This window comes from Pleurodeles waltl, chromosome 1_1 (assembly GCF_031143425.1).
Source record: "Pleurodeles waltl isolate 20211129_DDA chromosome 1_1, aPleWal1.hap1.20221129, whole genome shotgun sequence".
NCBI lineage: Eukaryota > Metazoa > Chordata > Amphibia > Caudata > Salamandridae > Pleurodeles > Pleurodeles waltl.
The window spans coordinates 148,040,688-148,055,753 of NC_090436.1; the positions used below are offsets into that span (position 1 = coordinate 148,040,688).

The following is a 15,066-nucleotide window of genomic DNA, read 5'->3' on the forward strand; positions in this document are numbered from 1 at the left end:
CCTCGGTTAGCGTTAGGGATGAGAAAGGGACGCATTGCTTATTAGCTAGTGACTTTTTTTTGTGCTGGGCAATGTGAAAGCAACCATGACTCGGACTGGCCTCCTCCTGTCATCCACCGAATAGAGTGCTTCATGAAGAGGAGCAACTCATGCCAAAAGCATCACACCTCCTGCTCTCCACTGAGGGTGTGCTGCTGAAGAGTGAAAAATGTTCCAGGGATGCATACAGAAAAAAATTATTCTCTATGGATTCACAGAACATACCCATGACTGAGAAGTAGGATTACGGATGATTTTTCCTTCTGACTGATCAAGGTGTTAAGTTTGTTGCCCACATTCTGAGCTTCCATCTGCTGTTGTTGGAGAGAGGATGAGCACAATTGAGGAACTGGGAATAGAATATTCTCTCCCAGGGCGCGCAAAGGAAGGGGAAGACCTACGTTTATATGCTAAGCAAGTTTCGGGTACGAAAAAAGGAGGATGTTTAAAATGACTATCACAAGCTCCACACACAGGAGAACACTATTTGGTGCGGTACACACACGAACCAAATGGAGCCTACTATTCACAGGTCGACCTTTATAACAAACTGTCTGCACCCAACACAATAAAGGCATTTGGTCCCAGTTTTGTGGACGGGGTGGTCCAAATGAGTGTCCTCGCTGGTGAAAAGATTTAAAGACCTCTGCCACTGAGATTATCTGTGCTGCCTCCACTTCCAGTCACTGCGCAGCTTGGGTCGAGAGGCTCGGGGCAATGCTTAGCCTTGTATTACTGTCAAGCTCGCTAGGGTAGAAACACACAGTAAGCTAAAAAAAAAAAAATGTGCTTGGACAGGACAGCACAAGTTTTCAAAGCACATAGAAGAGCATGATGAGTGTGGTCTTTCTGTGACTGGATTAGAAAAAAAAAGGATGTGATTGGGGCGGTGGGGTGATGTGTGTTTAGATAAAAGGTACAGTGCTAAGTATGCAGCATGAGGCAAAAAAATGCAATGAATAAAAACGAGCATTTTTGTCAAGCACCCGGTTCTCCATGGTCTCAGTTTAACCCCCTAGGTGGCCTTTCCTCCTGCTTGAGAAACACAGAGAACGCTTTGAATAGGTCTTTAAGGGCATGAAAGGACCCTATTCCTTTCTATGGTGTTGCTGAGCTTTGTACATGTTTGGTACTGTCCACTAAATGCAGCCTTACCTTACACGATGAAGTGAATTTAGGGTACTTAGGCCTGGGAACACACGTTACTGCAAAGTGGTGAGCAACCTTTTCTGACATCACAGTGGCACTGAGTAACTGGCTCCTAATGATTTCTTGGTAGCAGTCCAGTACCTTACACATTCTTTCTTCTCTAGCTCCTGAGTACTGGTGCTCCATTGCTTACTTCGAAATGGACGTGCAAGTTGGGGAAACATTTAAGGTTCCTTCAAACTGCCCCATTGTGACTGTGGATGGCTATGTCGATCCTTCAGGTGGTGACCGATTTTGCCTTGGCCAGCTTTCTAATGTTCACAGAACAGAAGCCATAGAAAGAGCAAGGTATGAGCGATCATGATTAGTTTTGTTCATGTCTGTGATTTTTTTTTTTTTTATGTTTCTCACCTGTGTTTTGTCATTAAGTACTTTACCACCAGCCTTTTGTCTCATGACCTCTTTATCTCCTGTTCTTGGTTTAATTTTTCTGTTTTATCTCCGATTAACATTCTTGGTGCTTTTTAACTTCTCATGCATCGTTGTATGTATTTTTTACAAGCAGATCACGTTTTTGTATAGCTCCCCTAATCGCTTAACATGAAAGTGTCTTATGATTGGGGTTTTTTGGCTGCTTAATTGCCAAAGAGCAAGCCAAAGGTGAAGTAGACCAATGACCAAGTTTAATTTTTTCTGTTGATACTGTAGGGTGATAACACTGTCGGTATTTGAGTGAAATGTAACACTGTCAGTATTTGAGTGAAATGTTTTAATCAAATTGCCTCGGTGACAAAAACACCGTGGGTTTAAAAAAAAATATCCATTAGGCTTCCTCGTACCTGTTCCTGCATTTTTTGCTTTGTCCACAACAATTGTTATCTTGCTGCTTCTGGTAAGCTGTTTTATATTTTTGTATTGCATTCCTTGCACCACTTTTGGGTGTCTTCTTTGCTATTTTCTCAAATATATATTACTTTTAATCATTCATCATCTTGGTGTCCCAGCATGTAACCAGGATGTCTAGGAGCCGTCTTCCACAGAATCGTATACATTTGTCATCCTCCCTTGAAATGTTTTTTTTCTCTTCCATTTGACTACTTTTGTCACTGTATTTATATTTCTCCATCATGACATCTTCATATGATTTTGGTTGTAACTGGCTTCCAGTGGGCTTGTGCCAGCCCATTTCTTACCATTAGACGATTGATGGCTTTCCTTCTTCCTTTTGTAGTTGTCCCTCCCCTGGAGCATAGATTCTTTCCCATCCTTTTGACTGAATGACTTGTACCCTTCTGCTGTTCACATTCCAGGAATGGCTTCATTGGATTGAATGTGTTTTCTAGCTCTCTCCGTGTGCTACTTTCCCTTTTAAATACCCGCATCCCTGCGTGCTTCGTTCTGCACTCTCCTCACTCCAGCTTATCCCTTATATCCTCCACCCATCCCTACCCACCTTTTTCCCTTACATATTCACTATTAAATCCCTCTATTGATCATGCTCCTCTGTTGATCTTGCCACCCCACTTTGTTGCTATCCCCTCGCTGTGTCTTCTTTCTTCTCTCTTTCTCCATTGCCTTGTCCTTCTCCATACAATCTTTCCAGAAATAAAATTACATTTTTTCAGAGTATAAAAGCATTTTGCTTGTGTGCCACTTCATTTACAAAACGCAGTTTTGTACATGGTTCAATTTTTCCTCCATCTTGGAAAAGTAAATAAAAAATATAAAGTGGCTCACATGTAGTGATGTATATGCGTTTCTGCGTCACCATGCTGAGCCACTATTGCATCAAGAGTAATATGCGCACATGATTGATGACACATGTTCATGCACACCATTGTGTTTTTTTCCCCCTTGTTTTTGGCCGATGCTGCACAGCATTTGCAAAAGGCATTGGCAGACAAAAGATGAGGCGTGTTGGCTTTGACATGACTTGTTTTGCATGTAGTCCCCATAGACAGGTACCCTGCCCCTTAGAGTAGAGCTTGTTTCTGCAGACCCCTCCAACAGTTTCATGCACCAGTTTCCTCATCTGTCATTTTCTGTATTGTGATATAATCCTGTTAATTTTGGATCTCATTGGACAGACAAGCATTTAGGCAAAGTAATCTTATTTGTTATGGAGAACATTACTTGACAAACTTATTTTAAATTGTTTGCATTTGATAAAAGGGTACTTGTTGTTTCAGTCCTTAACTAAGGGGCGATGTGGCTCATGGATAAGTGTGGAATCACTTCTCTCAGGATCTCTCCTCACTCTAAGTATAGTTTGTTTCATATTTTTCTTTCAGGTTGCACATAGGCAAAGGGGTGCAACTGGAATGCAAAGGCGAAGGTGATGTTTGGGTTCGGTGCCTCAGTGACCATGCTGTCTTTGTTCAGAGCTACTACTTGGACAGGGAAGCAGGCCGAGCACCAGGCGATGCAGTTCACAAGATTTATCCAAGTGCATATATCAAGGTCAGTCAAGTTTAAAATCTGACACCTGTTAGATATTTAGATGTCATTTCACTATTACATGTATACTCTTTTTCTTTTACCTTTTTTTTATTACAGTTGATTTGTTTTCATTTTAAGCACTTTCATAAGGCTGCTGTTTGCCTCTTTTGCATTAATCCAGTTTAAGTTACATTATTTTGTTTGTGTGACTGTCATTTTTGTCTGGTTGATTCACATTGTAAAATTCTTCTATTTGAGCTGCGCTAAATAGACCAGTCAAAAAGCACCCTGATGGTGCCCTCTGTGAAGTATTTTAGCTGCCATTTTGTCATTTATAATTGAGCATTACTGCAGTTGTTGCAAATAAATTGTATCCGCTATATAGCTATCTTCCTAATACAGATTGTCAGAAAACATTGCCCGTTTTGAGGTATGCAGGTTCATCGTGAATGTTTAGTGTATGCTAAAGTAATCTTTATAAACATGCATTTTTATAATTCATTGGTGACCTAGGTCCTTGTTGCTGCCAAATAAGCATAGTACTAAACATCATTGGCACTTGCATCCCGAAGTCAGTTAAATATAATTCAGACTAGTTGTCACAGTTACTGCCACTTTCTAGTTTAAGAATCACAATGATATTTTTATGTCTGGCCATTTACCGTTGGCTGTCTCACAGGACTCATTTTTACAAAATATTAGTACATAATAATCATACACCAGGGAGCATCAAGGGGCTTTAGCCATTGGTCTGTTAAACTATCATACACTGTAGGGAACTGGGTTTTTGTTGCAGGCCTGGTATCTGATTAAACTTTGGCTGAAGTGCACTGGGTCCCTGCCAACCAGGTCCCCATTGCCAGTGTTCTTTCCCCCCAAAATGTCCAATTGGCAAATCCTTTAGCATCCTCTGTAAGTCCTTAGTAAATGGTACCCCATATACCTAGGGCCTGGGGTGCTAAAGAGATTCCCTAAGGGCTGCAGCACGAATTGCGCCACCTTAAGGTACCACTCACCTATCATATGAGAGGCTGTTATTGCAGGCTGTGTGTCTTGGTGCAGACAAAAGTGAAAACACGAAATGGCAGACAGCCTGTGTGCCATGCCCCCTAATACTGCATGCAATATAAGTAAGTCACCCCTCTAGCAGGCCTTACAGCCCTAAGACAGGGTGTGTTATATTACATGTGAGGGCGTATCTGCACGAGGAGATATGGCCCTGCTATGTCTTTGTCAATTCTCAGACATAAGTAACCAGGGAAGCCACTGGTCAATTTGAGTTCCATAGCTACATGATTGCTTCGCTGAAGTTAGGGATATTTGGTATCAAACATCTCATATTGATGAACCCACACTGATGACAGTGTTGGATTTAGCAATACATGCACCCAGAGGGCCCCTTAGGGGTGTCCCCTGAGACCCCACCAGCCTCTGGGTGCTTGCTGACCAGTTTCTGACAGCTCGCCACCCAAGACACTGTAGCGTGAGAGCCTTCTGCTCATAGGAGGCCCAGAACAAAAACCTGTGTGGGAAGAGGGTTAACCTCCCTCTCCCACAGGATGACCTGCTGATTAGACTTCCCAAGGTGGCAAGCCTCAAAGGGCTGCCGCCCTTGAAATGCAAATCTGGCTTCCCTCACCCTTCCCCTGTCCTGAGCCCATTTGGCACCTAGACAGGTGGGAAAATTATCTTGTCAGGTAGGCGTGCTACTTCCAGGCTAGTACCTCCCCTAAGGTTGGCTGTTGCGATGTGGACACAATTTTTCAGAAGTAGCCATCTTTGTGATGGCATACTTAGGAATTCTGAGACAAAGTTATGCCCACTTCCCACAGGAAGTGGTCACATAGGAGGCCATAGTGACCCCAAGGGTCAGTAGCCCATTGGCTACTACCCTACACACCCCTAATGCCCCTAAATTCAGTATTCAGGGGAGCCGCTAGCACCAGAGAAGCGGATCCCGACAACCTAAGAAGACCAAGGACACCAAAGAGCTGCGACAGCAGAAGAGGAGAAAAAAAGCAGATAACCTGGTACCAACGCTACTGGCCTGCCTGTATTCGTCCTCAAAATCTGCACCAAAGTCACCCTGCAGCAGTGACTCCAGAAACCCGGGAGAACTGCCTGCCTTCGAAAAAGACTCAAAACCCCCTCCACCCCCCTGGAACAGCGGACCTGTTCTCCAACAACCTCCAAAGAAGGGACTCTGAAGCCTCTGGAACTGCCAAAACCCAACACCTGATGTCACCACTGCTGTCTTCAACCCGAGTTCAAGTGTACCATCGGTGCCAACAAGGTTCCCCAGCCCTCCGGCGTCCAAGTCCATTGCAGTTTCACGCCTCCTGGACTTCGCGCCGACACCTGCAGCCTCTACACGCAGCCCTGCTCTACTGCGACTGCTCCGGCAATACCTTAATGCTGACAGTCACAATCTTGTTTAATTTTGTAAAAACTCTTATATGTATTCCGCTTATCTAGAACTCAGTTATTGAGTGGGTGCTTACTTAATTAATTGTGCTTTTTGATGTGTTGGGAGATGCCTCACTCGGGGACACATTGCCTCGTGAAAGTGAGGTTTAACACCCTCCCCAATGCATCAAGCTGTGTGTGTGTGTGTGTTTGAGGTAAATTTTTGGGGACTCCTAAAGACACCTCTGCACCAGTCGCCCCAGAGCCGTGGATAAAAGGACCAAGAGGGCCCGGAGGCCAGTTGGGCTGTTGGTTCAGCCCCACTGGCCTCCTGGCCAGAGCCTGCAGCATCTTTCGCAGTGACCGATCTCCATAGGAACGCATTGGGCACCCAACACTGTTTTGCACTCTGCACCTGGCTGCCCCATGTGGCTGAGGGTGTACTGTGGGTGCTGCCTTGGGCCTTGCCCACTACTCACCTCAACCCCAGGAGATTGGTCTTGTAAGTCGCTGTACATTACCTGTTTGCAGCACTTGTTCTTGCTCCCATAGGATAACATTGCAGAACACGGAGTGTCCACTTTTTACAGTGAAAAGTATTCCTATTTAAAAACCTACTTACCTGAAAGATTTATCTCTGATGCCTAAACATATATAAAGATACCTGCTATTTTTAGAAATTGGTGTATATCTCCTTCTTGAGTTGTGTGTCTCATTTATTAACTGTTGTGTGTATTTGTTGATGTCTTGCACTCCTCTGTGTTAAGCCTAAGACTGCTTGGACACACTACCCCTAAAAAGAGCACTATGGGATTGCATAGCTTCACCGGGGAATCCCTGAACCCTTTACATGGTAGTTGCATACCCCATAAAGGCCCAGCTTCCTACATACACATTTTGCTTACTCCCAACATAGCGTAGAGAATGAGGTATTGGGTCATTCGAGTTTACCCATTTGCTCCCTTCTCTTTGGGTAACTGCACATTATTCACATCCAAATAAAAGTAATTCTGTTTTCTTCATTAACAAATCAAGTTCTGAGTGGCAATTATTTTAATTTTTTATTTTAACTTAAAATGCTAGCTGTTTATTTTTCCTGCACTCCGGATGTCATGTTAGATGGTGCTTTATTTGACGTCTCACCTATTGAAAGTTGCTATTATAAAGTGTTTAAATGGCAGTGTAACTGTGTAGCTTCCCATGATTGGCTTGCTTGATTAGTTGGTGATTTATTCTTATCTCCTCCATAAATAATGGTAATAATAATGTATGGCATTGGTGAAAGGTTTGTTATTTAAAAACATCCCTAGTAAGACTGCCACATTAGTGAATGTTTTCATTTTTATTAATTTTTATTGCTGTTTTGGAGGTTGCATGTTTTATTTTTTTTCTGTTCGTTTTATTTATATGCTTGCAATAAAAAAATAATATATATATATATCCATCACACCAGCTTGCCTATGCTAGACCTACTGGCTTTTCCAATGCTTGTTAGAGTTGGAAAGAAAACAATAGACCGTTTTCTAGATAGTTGTGTTAAAGATTTTTCTGTATTTATATTTTTGTGCATCATTAACATATAGAATGTGTTTTACTCTTAATTATACATGTATTCACTGAAGTTGTCTTTGAAACTAATTTCCTATGACATACAGAAGTATTTTTTCCTGACTCATTTTAACTAGGCGTCAATTTGGGCTTGGTAGACCTCTTTTTCAAAATGGATGTCTTCCCCCCCTGCACTATTACTGCAGCGTTCAATCGAGCAGATTCATGTTTATTTGTGCTGTTCTTATGGTTCTCGGTGTAAACTTACTAGCAAGGCCACAATATGATATCTTTCTTCAAGGATCTTCCACTAGCTCACTGTGCCCTATTCATTCATAATAGTTTGCTTTAGTTCACTTATCTAGTTTATTCTACCATCTCTGGATGCCATTAGCATAGACTGGGCAGAAACAATATTTATGTAATGGGAAAGTGTTTAGGTGCTTTGGCAATATGATGTTTAATAAAACTGAACTCTCAATTGCAATGAACGTGATACATTTGATCACACCATAATGAATCTGGAATTTCTGTTCTGTGAGAAGATTTTGTGAATAAACCATTGGTTTGGGGTGGTGAGTCAGAAGAATTTTCGATTTTACTCTGGATGCTGCCTGTATCCCTATTGATTTTACTGCTCATTTGGGACTTAACATTATTTTGATTTTTCCCTTATTTTGTATGCCTTGATTGATTGCTGGGAGCGTTCATGGCAACGCCTTAATGCTGACTCTTTATCACCATCTTGTTTAATTTTGTAAAAACTCTTACTTGTATTCCGCTAATCTAGAACTCAGTTATTGAGTGGATGCTTACTTAACTGCATTTTTGGATGTGTTGGGAGGTGCCTCACTCGGGAACACATTGCCTCATGAAATTGACACACACAGTATCTAAGGCATCAATCAACCTGTGTGTGTTTGGTTGAGATAACTTTTTGGGGTGTAAAATTTCCGGAGTTCCTCATGCCCATAGTCATATTTATTGTAATTTTACAGTTTGAGCCTGAAGGCAAGAAATTAGAAGTCCCAGTCTGTTGTGGACATTTCCTCCAGCCTAAATATAAATTATTATTGTATATATATCATTATTGTATGGTATATCCTCAATATGTCACTGGTTGTTGGCTGTATCTTGACAAAGTTTTATCTTTTTTAAAGTTGTATTTGTGCAAAGCTTCTAAAGGAATGTGATCTACAGGAACTCCTGTGGAGCTGTTCAGTGTAGTAGGTTACTTCTTCCCAATTTTGAGTTATTTTGGGCATATATTTTTAGTCTTTGAAAATAAGAGGCTGTATATAACCCAGAAGAGTCATTGTGAATATCGAAGAGTAGCATAGTGCATAACGTAAGTAGTTGATCAAAACCATCAATATGATACTACAGATGGGAAGTGATGGTATTCCAAAAACAAATGGTTTAACTATTCCATCATTCCCTTATTTAGTTTACAGCTATCTAAAAGCTGAACCTTTTGCAACATCCTGCATGGGTAGCAATATACTGTTTTCCACTGTTACTGTTTCTTAAAGGACTGCAATCATATGGGTAAAGCAGAGTTTTCAGGGTGATGTCCAATTCTATACTTATATCTGTTAGTCTGTCAGATTTTGTAGGTAATTTGGCAAGTGACCAAGCCTTCCTATAATTGATTTTATGTATCCATTTGGAAGACAAGTTCTTACAACAAATTAAAAAAGACAACGAGACAGTGAAGGCAACCAGTGCCTTACAATACAGTGGTACTTTTAGAAGAGGAAATGCACCCAGAGGGCCCTCAGGAAGGGGACCTTTTCCAACTGGACATCAACAGTAAGGCCATGGCAGCACACCACAGGCTGGTTAACAAGCGGGATACTACCAATGGCAAAAACCTTCAAGACAGTCCTTTTATGGTAGAGGGAGGGCTAGTAGGCAGACCTCCAGAGGAGGTGGAGGAAGTTCAAAGTGACTCAAAAACAGCCTCAAATCCCCACACAACACCAGTGGGAGGCAGAATAGCTCATTACCCACAAGAATGGGCAAAAATAACAATGGACATGTAGGTATTAAACATGGTGCACCACTGTGACTGTATAGAATTAACAAGACACCCGATACCAAGACCACCAAAGAAGAAAAAGTATCAGGAAAAAGAACTCCTGTAGAAACATGCAATAGAAAGGGTACCAACAACAGAGTTAAACACCTTATTTTCAGGTGCCAAAACAAGACCTCACACTAAAACCAATCCTGGACTTCAGATTCATAAACAAATTCATCTGCACGCAACACCTCAAAATGACAATGTTACAGGAGGTAATTCCGCTCCTGCAAGGTAATCCCGCTCCTGCAAAAAGGGCACTACATGGCAACCATAGACTTAAAGAATGCCTTCCTGCACATACCTATGAATCAAGCACACAAAAGGTACCTCAGATTCGTGCTGAAGAAGGTACAGTATCAATTCAAAGTATTACCCTTTGGAATAAAGTCGGCACCAAGGGTTTCCACATAGTGCTTAGCTACAGTCGCAACCTTCCTGAGAAGAAAAGGAATCCACGTCTATCCTTACCTGGACGACTAGCTAGTGAAGGCCAAAACAAAGGAGAAATCTCAAAAAGACATTCTAACAGTGATTACAACCCTACAAAAACTGGGGTTCTCCATAAAGCCAACAAGTCATTATGGGAACCACAAATGGAAAAGACTTTCCTGGGAGCAACACTGGATGCGAAAAGAGCAAGAGCATACATATCTCAGAGGAGAGTTCAGGCAATCACAGACCAAACTCACCTTTTACCAAAGAGGGACAATCTCCGACAGTGAGGACAGTCATGAAACTGATTGGAATGATAGCATCATTCATCCCCCTCATAACTCATGCAAGACTCCACATCCACCCTTTCCAAGAATGGCTATTCAAGAACTGGTCACAAACCACAGGGCGTTGGGAAGATCTAGTGGTTGTCACAGCGAAAATGTAGGGAGAGGGTACAGTGGTGGGCATCAAATCACATAACCAAAGAGAGACCCTTCAAAGCAACAACTCCATTGGTAAACCTTACAACAGACAGTTTCCACAAGGGGTGGGGAGCACATACAGGAACGCTGAAAATCCGCAATCAGTGGAACAGCACAGACTCAGTAAAGCACATCAACTTCCTAGAACTGAAGACAGTGTTACTAATCCTGAAAGCTTTTCAAACACATATTACAGGGTAGACTGTACTAATCCAGATGGACAATGTAACAGCAATGTTCTTTCTGAACAAGCAAGGGGACACAAAGTCTTTCACCCTGAGAAAACTAGCCCAAGAGATATGGAAATGGGTGATACAGCAGGGGATCAACTTACAGGAAAACCCACCATCTACCAGGAAAGGAGAACATAGAGGCAGACAGACTGAGCAGACCGGAAAGCAGCTCACACTAATGGGAAATTAAACAAAAAAAGCCTAGAAAGGACACCAATAATCGACTTGTTTGCAACTGCAGAAAACAAAAAATGCCAACTCTTCGCCTCCAGGTTTCAACACCACCAATCAGAAGGGAAAGTCAATAAACAGGTCAGGGAAATTTGCCTATGCCATTTCACCAATACCTCTGATGCAAAAAGTACTGGAGAATGCCAAACAACCGGGAACAGATCTCATTCTCATAGCCCCACAGTGGGCCAGACAAACGTGGTACTCGGATCTACTTGAACTGGCCAGGCAGCAGATGATCAAAATCAAGGTGGATCGGAACCTCCTCACAATGCAGAAAGGACAAGTGTTTCACCTGAAACTATCAACACTCAAACTAACAACCTGGCGACTGAATACATAGGATCCGGGCACCTACAGCTGCCACCTAGGACCATGGAAATACTGAAGGAAGCCAACAAGTCAGCCTATCCTGTGCATCTGCTGGACAGCAGAATTAATTATTCATCTCTCAATGTCTATTTAGCAGCAATTGTGACCTACACTAGCGGAGTATCAGGCAAAAGTTTCTTCACAGTGCCAGTAATCGAGAAATTCCTAGAGGATGCAAAAAGAATGGCTCCACCAAGAAGGACACCAGCCCCGATGTGGAGTCTAAACACAACTAATGACCAGACCTTTTGATTCAAACCCATGCATAAAGTAGAACTACGTACCCTAAAGACTTCCTTCCTGATGGCAATCACATTGTTCTGGAGAATGAGTGAGCTCCAGGCAATAACAAATACAAGCACTGTGCATACAAATTCATAAGGACAAAGTAGTCCTCGGAACAAACACCCAATTTCTGCCAGATTTAATAAGTAAATTCCGTGTTAATCAAAGCATTCAACTACCAGTGTTTTTAAAAACCCACAAACACAACTGGAAAGAGCATTGCACACACTTGACGTGAGGAGAGCTCTAATAATAAATCTACAAGAAACCAAAAAGTTTCATAAAGGAAATCAGGTGTTTGTTTCATATACCAAAACATAAAGAGGCAGAGGTGGGAAAGAAAGTATTACAACACCTGTTTGCAAACTCATCCTCATTTCACCCCGTCCAAGCCAGGGAAGAGGAAACCTCTACATAATGCAATGCAAAGCATGTGAATCCAGAAAAGGATTCATGCTGAAAAAAATGGTTACTTACCAGTAGGAGTAGTTTTGCAGTTTGAAGAGTTTTCTGGATTTACGTGCGACTTACCCACCTCCCCAGAAATGAGAACAAGACAAACAGGTGGGTTTGAGGTCGTATTTTAAAAAAGTGGAAAAGAGAAGAGCATTTTTACAACCAATAGGGAAAGAGAAAAAAAACATCTGAAGATGGCTATCACGCACATGAGCTCCACGCCACCATCTGACGTCACACAGGGGACTGACCAAGCACCAAATGGCAGTCGACGATGCCCGAGGGTTGAAAACAGACATTTCCGGACCTAACCACTATATGGCAAAATAATGCAAACCATGTGAATCCCTGAAAACTCTTCAAGCTGCAAAACTACTCCTACTGGTAAGTAATCATTTTGATACATTTTGAGAAATTACTTCGTTAGAAAAGTGTGGCTTTTGATTGTAACCTATTTGTGTTTTGTTGTCATGTGTGATGAATACTACACGCACTTCTCATCTTGTTGTGTTCTGATGGATACTTCAACCACAGATTCCTCACCTTTAGGACACTCCACAAGCCCCAGACTGGATCCTGAAAACTTCTCTTTAGCAGTGCTCACATGCGCTGCTAGATGGCAGCATCTAAGCTCAACCCATGCGTGCTGATGTCAGTTCCTTTCTTTCCACATCTGCCAGTGTGGATCTAGAGCTCCACTTCCAATTTCATCAGCCTCCGACGATTCCTATAAATAAAAGAAAATGTACAACGTGCTATCGAACGATATTTGCTTCCACAGCTTAAGTTTCAATCCATGCCATAGGTGTAGAAAACAGATGTCAGTCACAGACCTGCATGAGGTGCGAGGGCTCAGGACAGGACTTAGTTATGTAACAAATGTGCCATCCATCGTGATCAGGTACTGAGAAGCAAAGCTATATGTTACTGAACACAAGAAGTCGTCACAGGTCTCTCATAAGTCCTGCTCCAAGTCAAAGGCAAGAAGTTGCTGCTGCAAGAGGTCAACTTCGGGGTCAACTTCCTCCAGGGTGTCAAAATCAAAGTCCAAGAATAGGAAAGCAAAGTGGGACTCAGCCCCTTCCCTCCACTCTCTATCTATAGAGAAGGCACAAGGGCATCACAATGATAATCTCCTTCGTGATCTCCAGTCGAAAAGCCAATTTCATAATAAATCGAAGCATGCCTCAAATTTCTCAGGCTGTTGTCACTGCCACAGTAAATTGATGCCTTTAAGGAGGCCAGGCTGCCTCCTGGATGCCTTTCTGCCACTATTTCCTTGCCCAGAGTGATGAAGGTCAGTAACGACCAGGCCCACATTATCCTGGTGGCTGCGGACCTGGCCAGCAGAGTGTGGTACCCAGAACTTCTGGGCATGAGCATCTGTCCTGCAGTCAGGGTTATGTACCCAGCCCTGTGCTATCTCCATGAGTGGAGATTGACTATGTTTGATCTTTCTCCTGAGTTTTTGCATGTTCTCCTTACTGTCTGATGTCCTTCTACATTTCCTGCTTATGCATTGTGCTGAGTCAGGTTTGTGGCCTGTTATGGATCCTACACCATGGAGCCTTTGCAGGCTAAACTTTCTGGGATGATATTGCTTTAGACTTTCAGACTTTGGCACTGCAAGAGCTTGCTTTAGGCACCATGAAAGGTTATTTGTTGCCCCTTTCTACCCTATTGTGTTTGCTGCATCAGCTTTCCTTGTTTAAATAACCCACTGTGATGAGTTTAAAAAAATAAAAGTTTAACTAACATGTTTCCTTTTGAACCCTTTTTTGATGTCACAATGGGATCTCAATTTGGCCCTAACTTTCCTAATCTTTCTAATGTATATTTCAAATTTTCCTAATGTGCTGGGATTTCCAGCCAATGCACATCTGCTTGTTGCATCTTTGTAGTCCGAAATTGGGGTTTCATAAGCTGCAGTTACTTCAGATTGCCATGTTAGGGACCTCCATGTTGAGGATCAGGGCAGCCTTTTGGTTCGTGACTTCTTCTCACTCAGTGCAATCCATCAGCATTAAAATGTTCTTTGCTCCTCGTCTCGGCAAAACAGGACGAGATACCCCATTGGTTGGACCCAAAAAGGGCTTTGCGCTTATATCGATCACACCAAAGACCATCCGGTCTTTGTAGTGTTCTGTGGGGAAAACAAAAGTGCGGTGTTGCAGAAAAGAACTTTATCCAGGTGGAAAGTCTTTTTCATTAAGATCTGCTAGGCATTGGCCTAGAACCAGCCATTCTTGTTTAAATCACCTGTTGTGATGAGGTTTCAAAAAGGTTTGACACACCTGTTTCCTCCTATACTGTTGTGACGCCACAGTGGAACCTTAATTTGGTCTTGATGTTCCTGATGTCCTTGCCCTTTGAGCTGATACATAGCTGCTCACTATGTCTTGTGACCTTGAGGACTGTCTTCCACATTGAGATTATTTCAGCTTGGCCCATGAGTTTGCTTCAGGCACTGTTGGGGCATCTGCCCAGCATCACCTTTTTTTTCCAGACAGACGGGTGTTGAGAACTCATGCGGCCTTCTTGCCTAAAGTTGTGACTCCTTTTCACGTTAGGCAATCTGTCTCCCTACCTACATTCTTTTCCCCCCATCACCCCAAAAAAGAGGAGGAGAAACTTTATCGACTGGACCACAAAATGCTTTTATATTGATCGTACGAAGGACCACTGTGTGGACAATCAGCTTTGTGTGAGATTCTACGGAGCAAATAAAGATAAGACTGTACATAAGAAAACCCTGTTTTGCACTGACCAAGAAGCAGCCAACAATAGATCTGAGAGAACATTCTACCAGGGCTGAGGCTGCTAGTACTTTGTTTGCATACGGAGTGCCTGTCCTGAAATCTACCAGGCTGTATTTTGGGCGGGATTCAGTGCATATGTTTACGAG

General features: G+C 42.5%; 1 protein-coding gene across 1 annotated transcript in view; it reads left to right on the plus strand.

Annotated features, from left to right (window-relative positions):
* Positions 1-15,066, plus strand: part of SMAD4 (SMAD family member 4) — a 190,215-nt gene that overhangs the window by 142,987 nt on the left and 32,162 nt on the right. The window contains exons 9-10 of the mRNA XM_069219387.1: positions 1,353-1,536; positions 3,480-3,648. Coding sequence (XP_069075488.1) covers positions 1,353-1,536; positions 3,480-3,648 — 353 coding nt within the window. The remainder of the gene's footprint in view (positions 1-1,352; positions 1,537-3,479; positions 3,649-15,066) is intronic.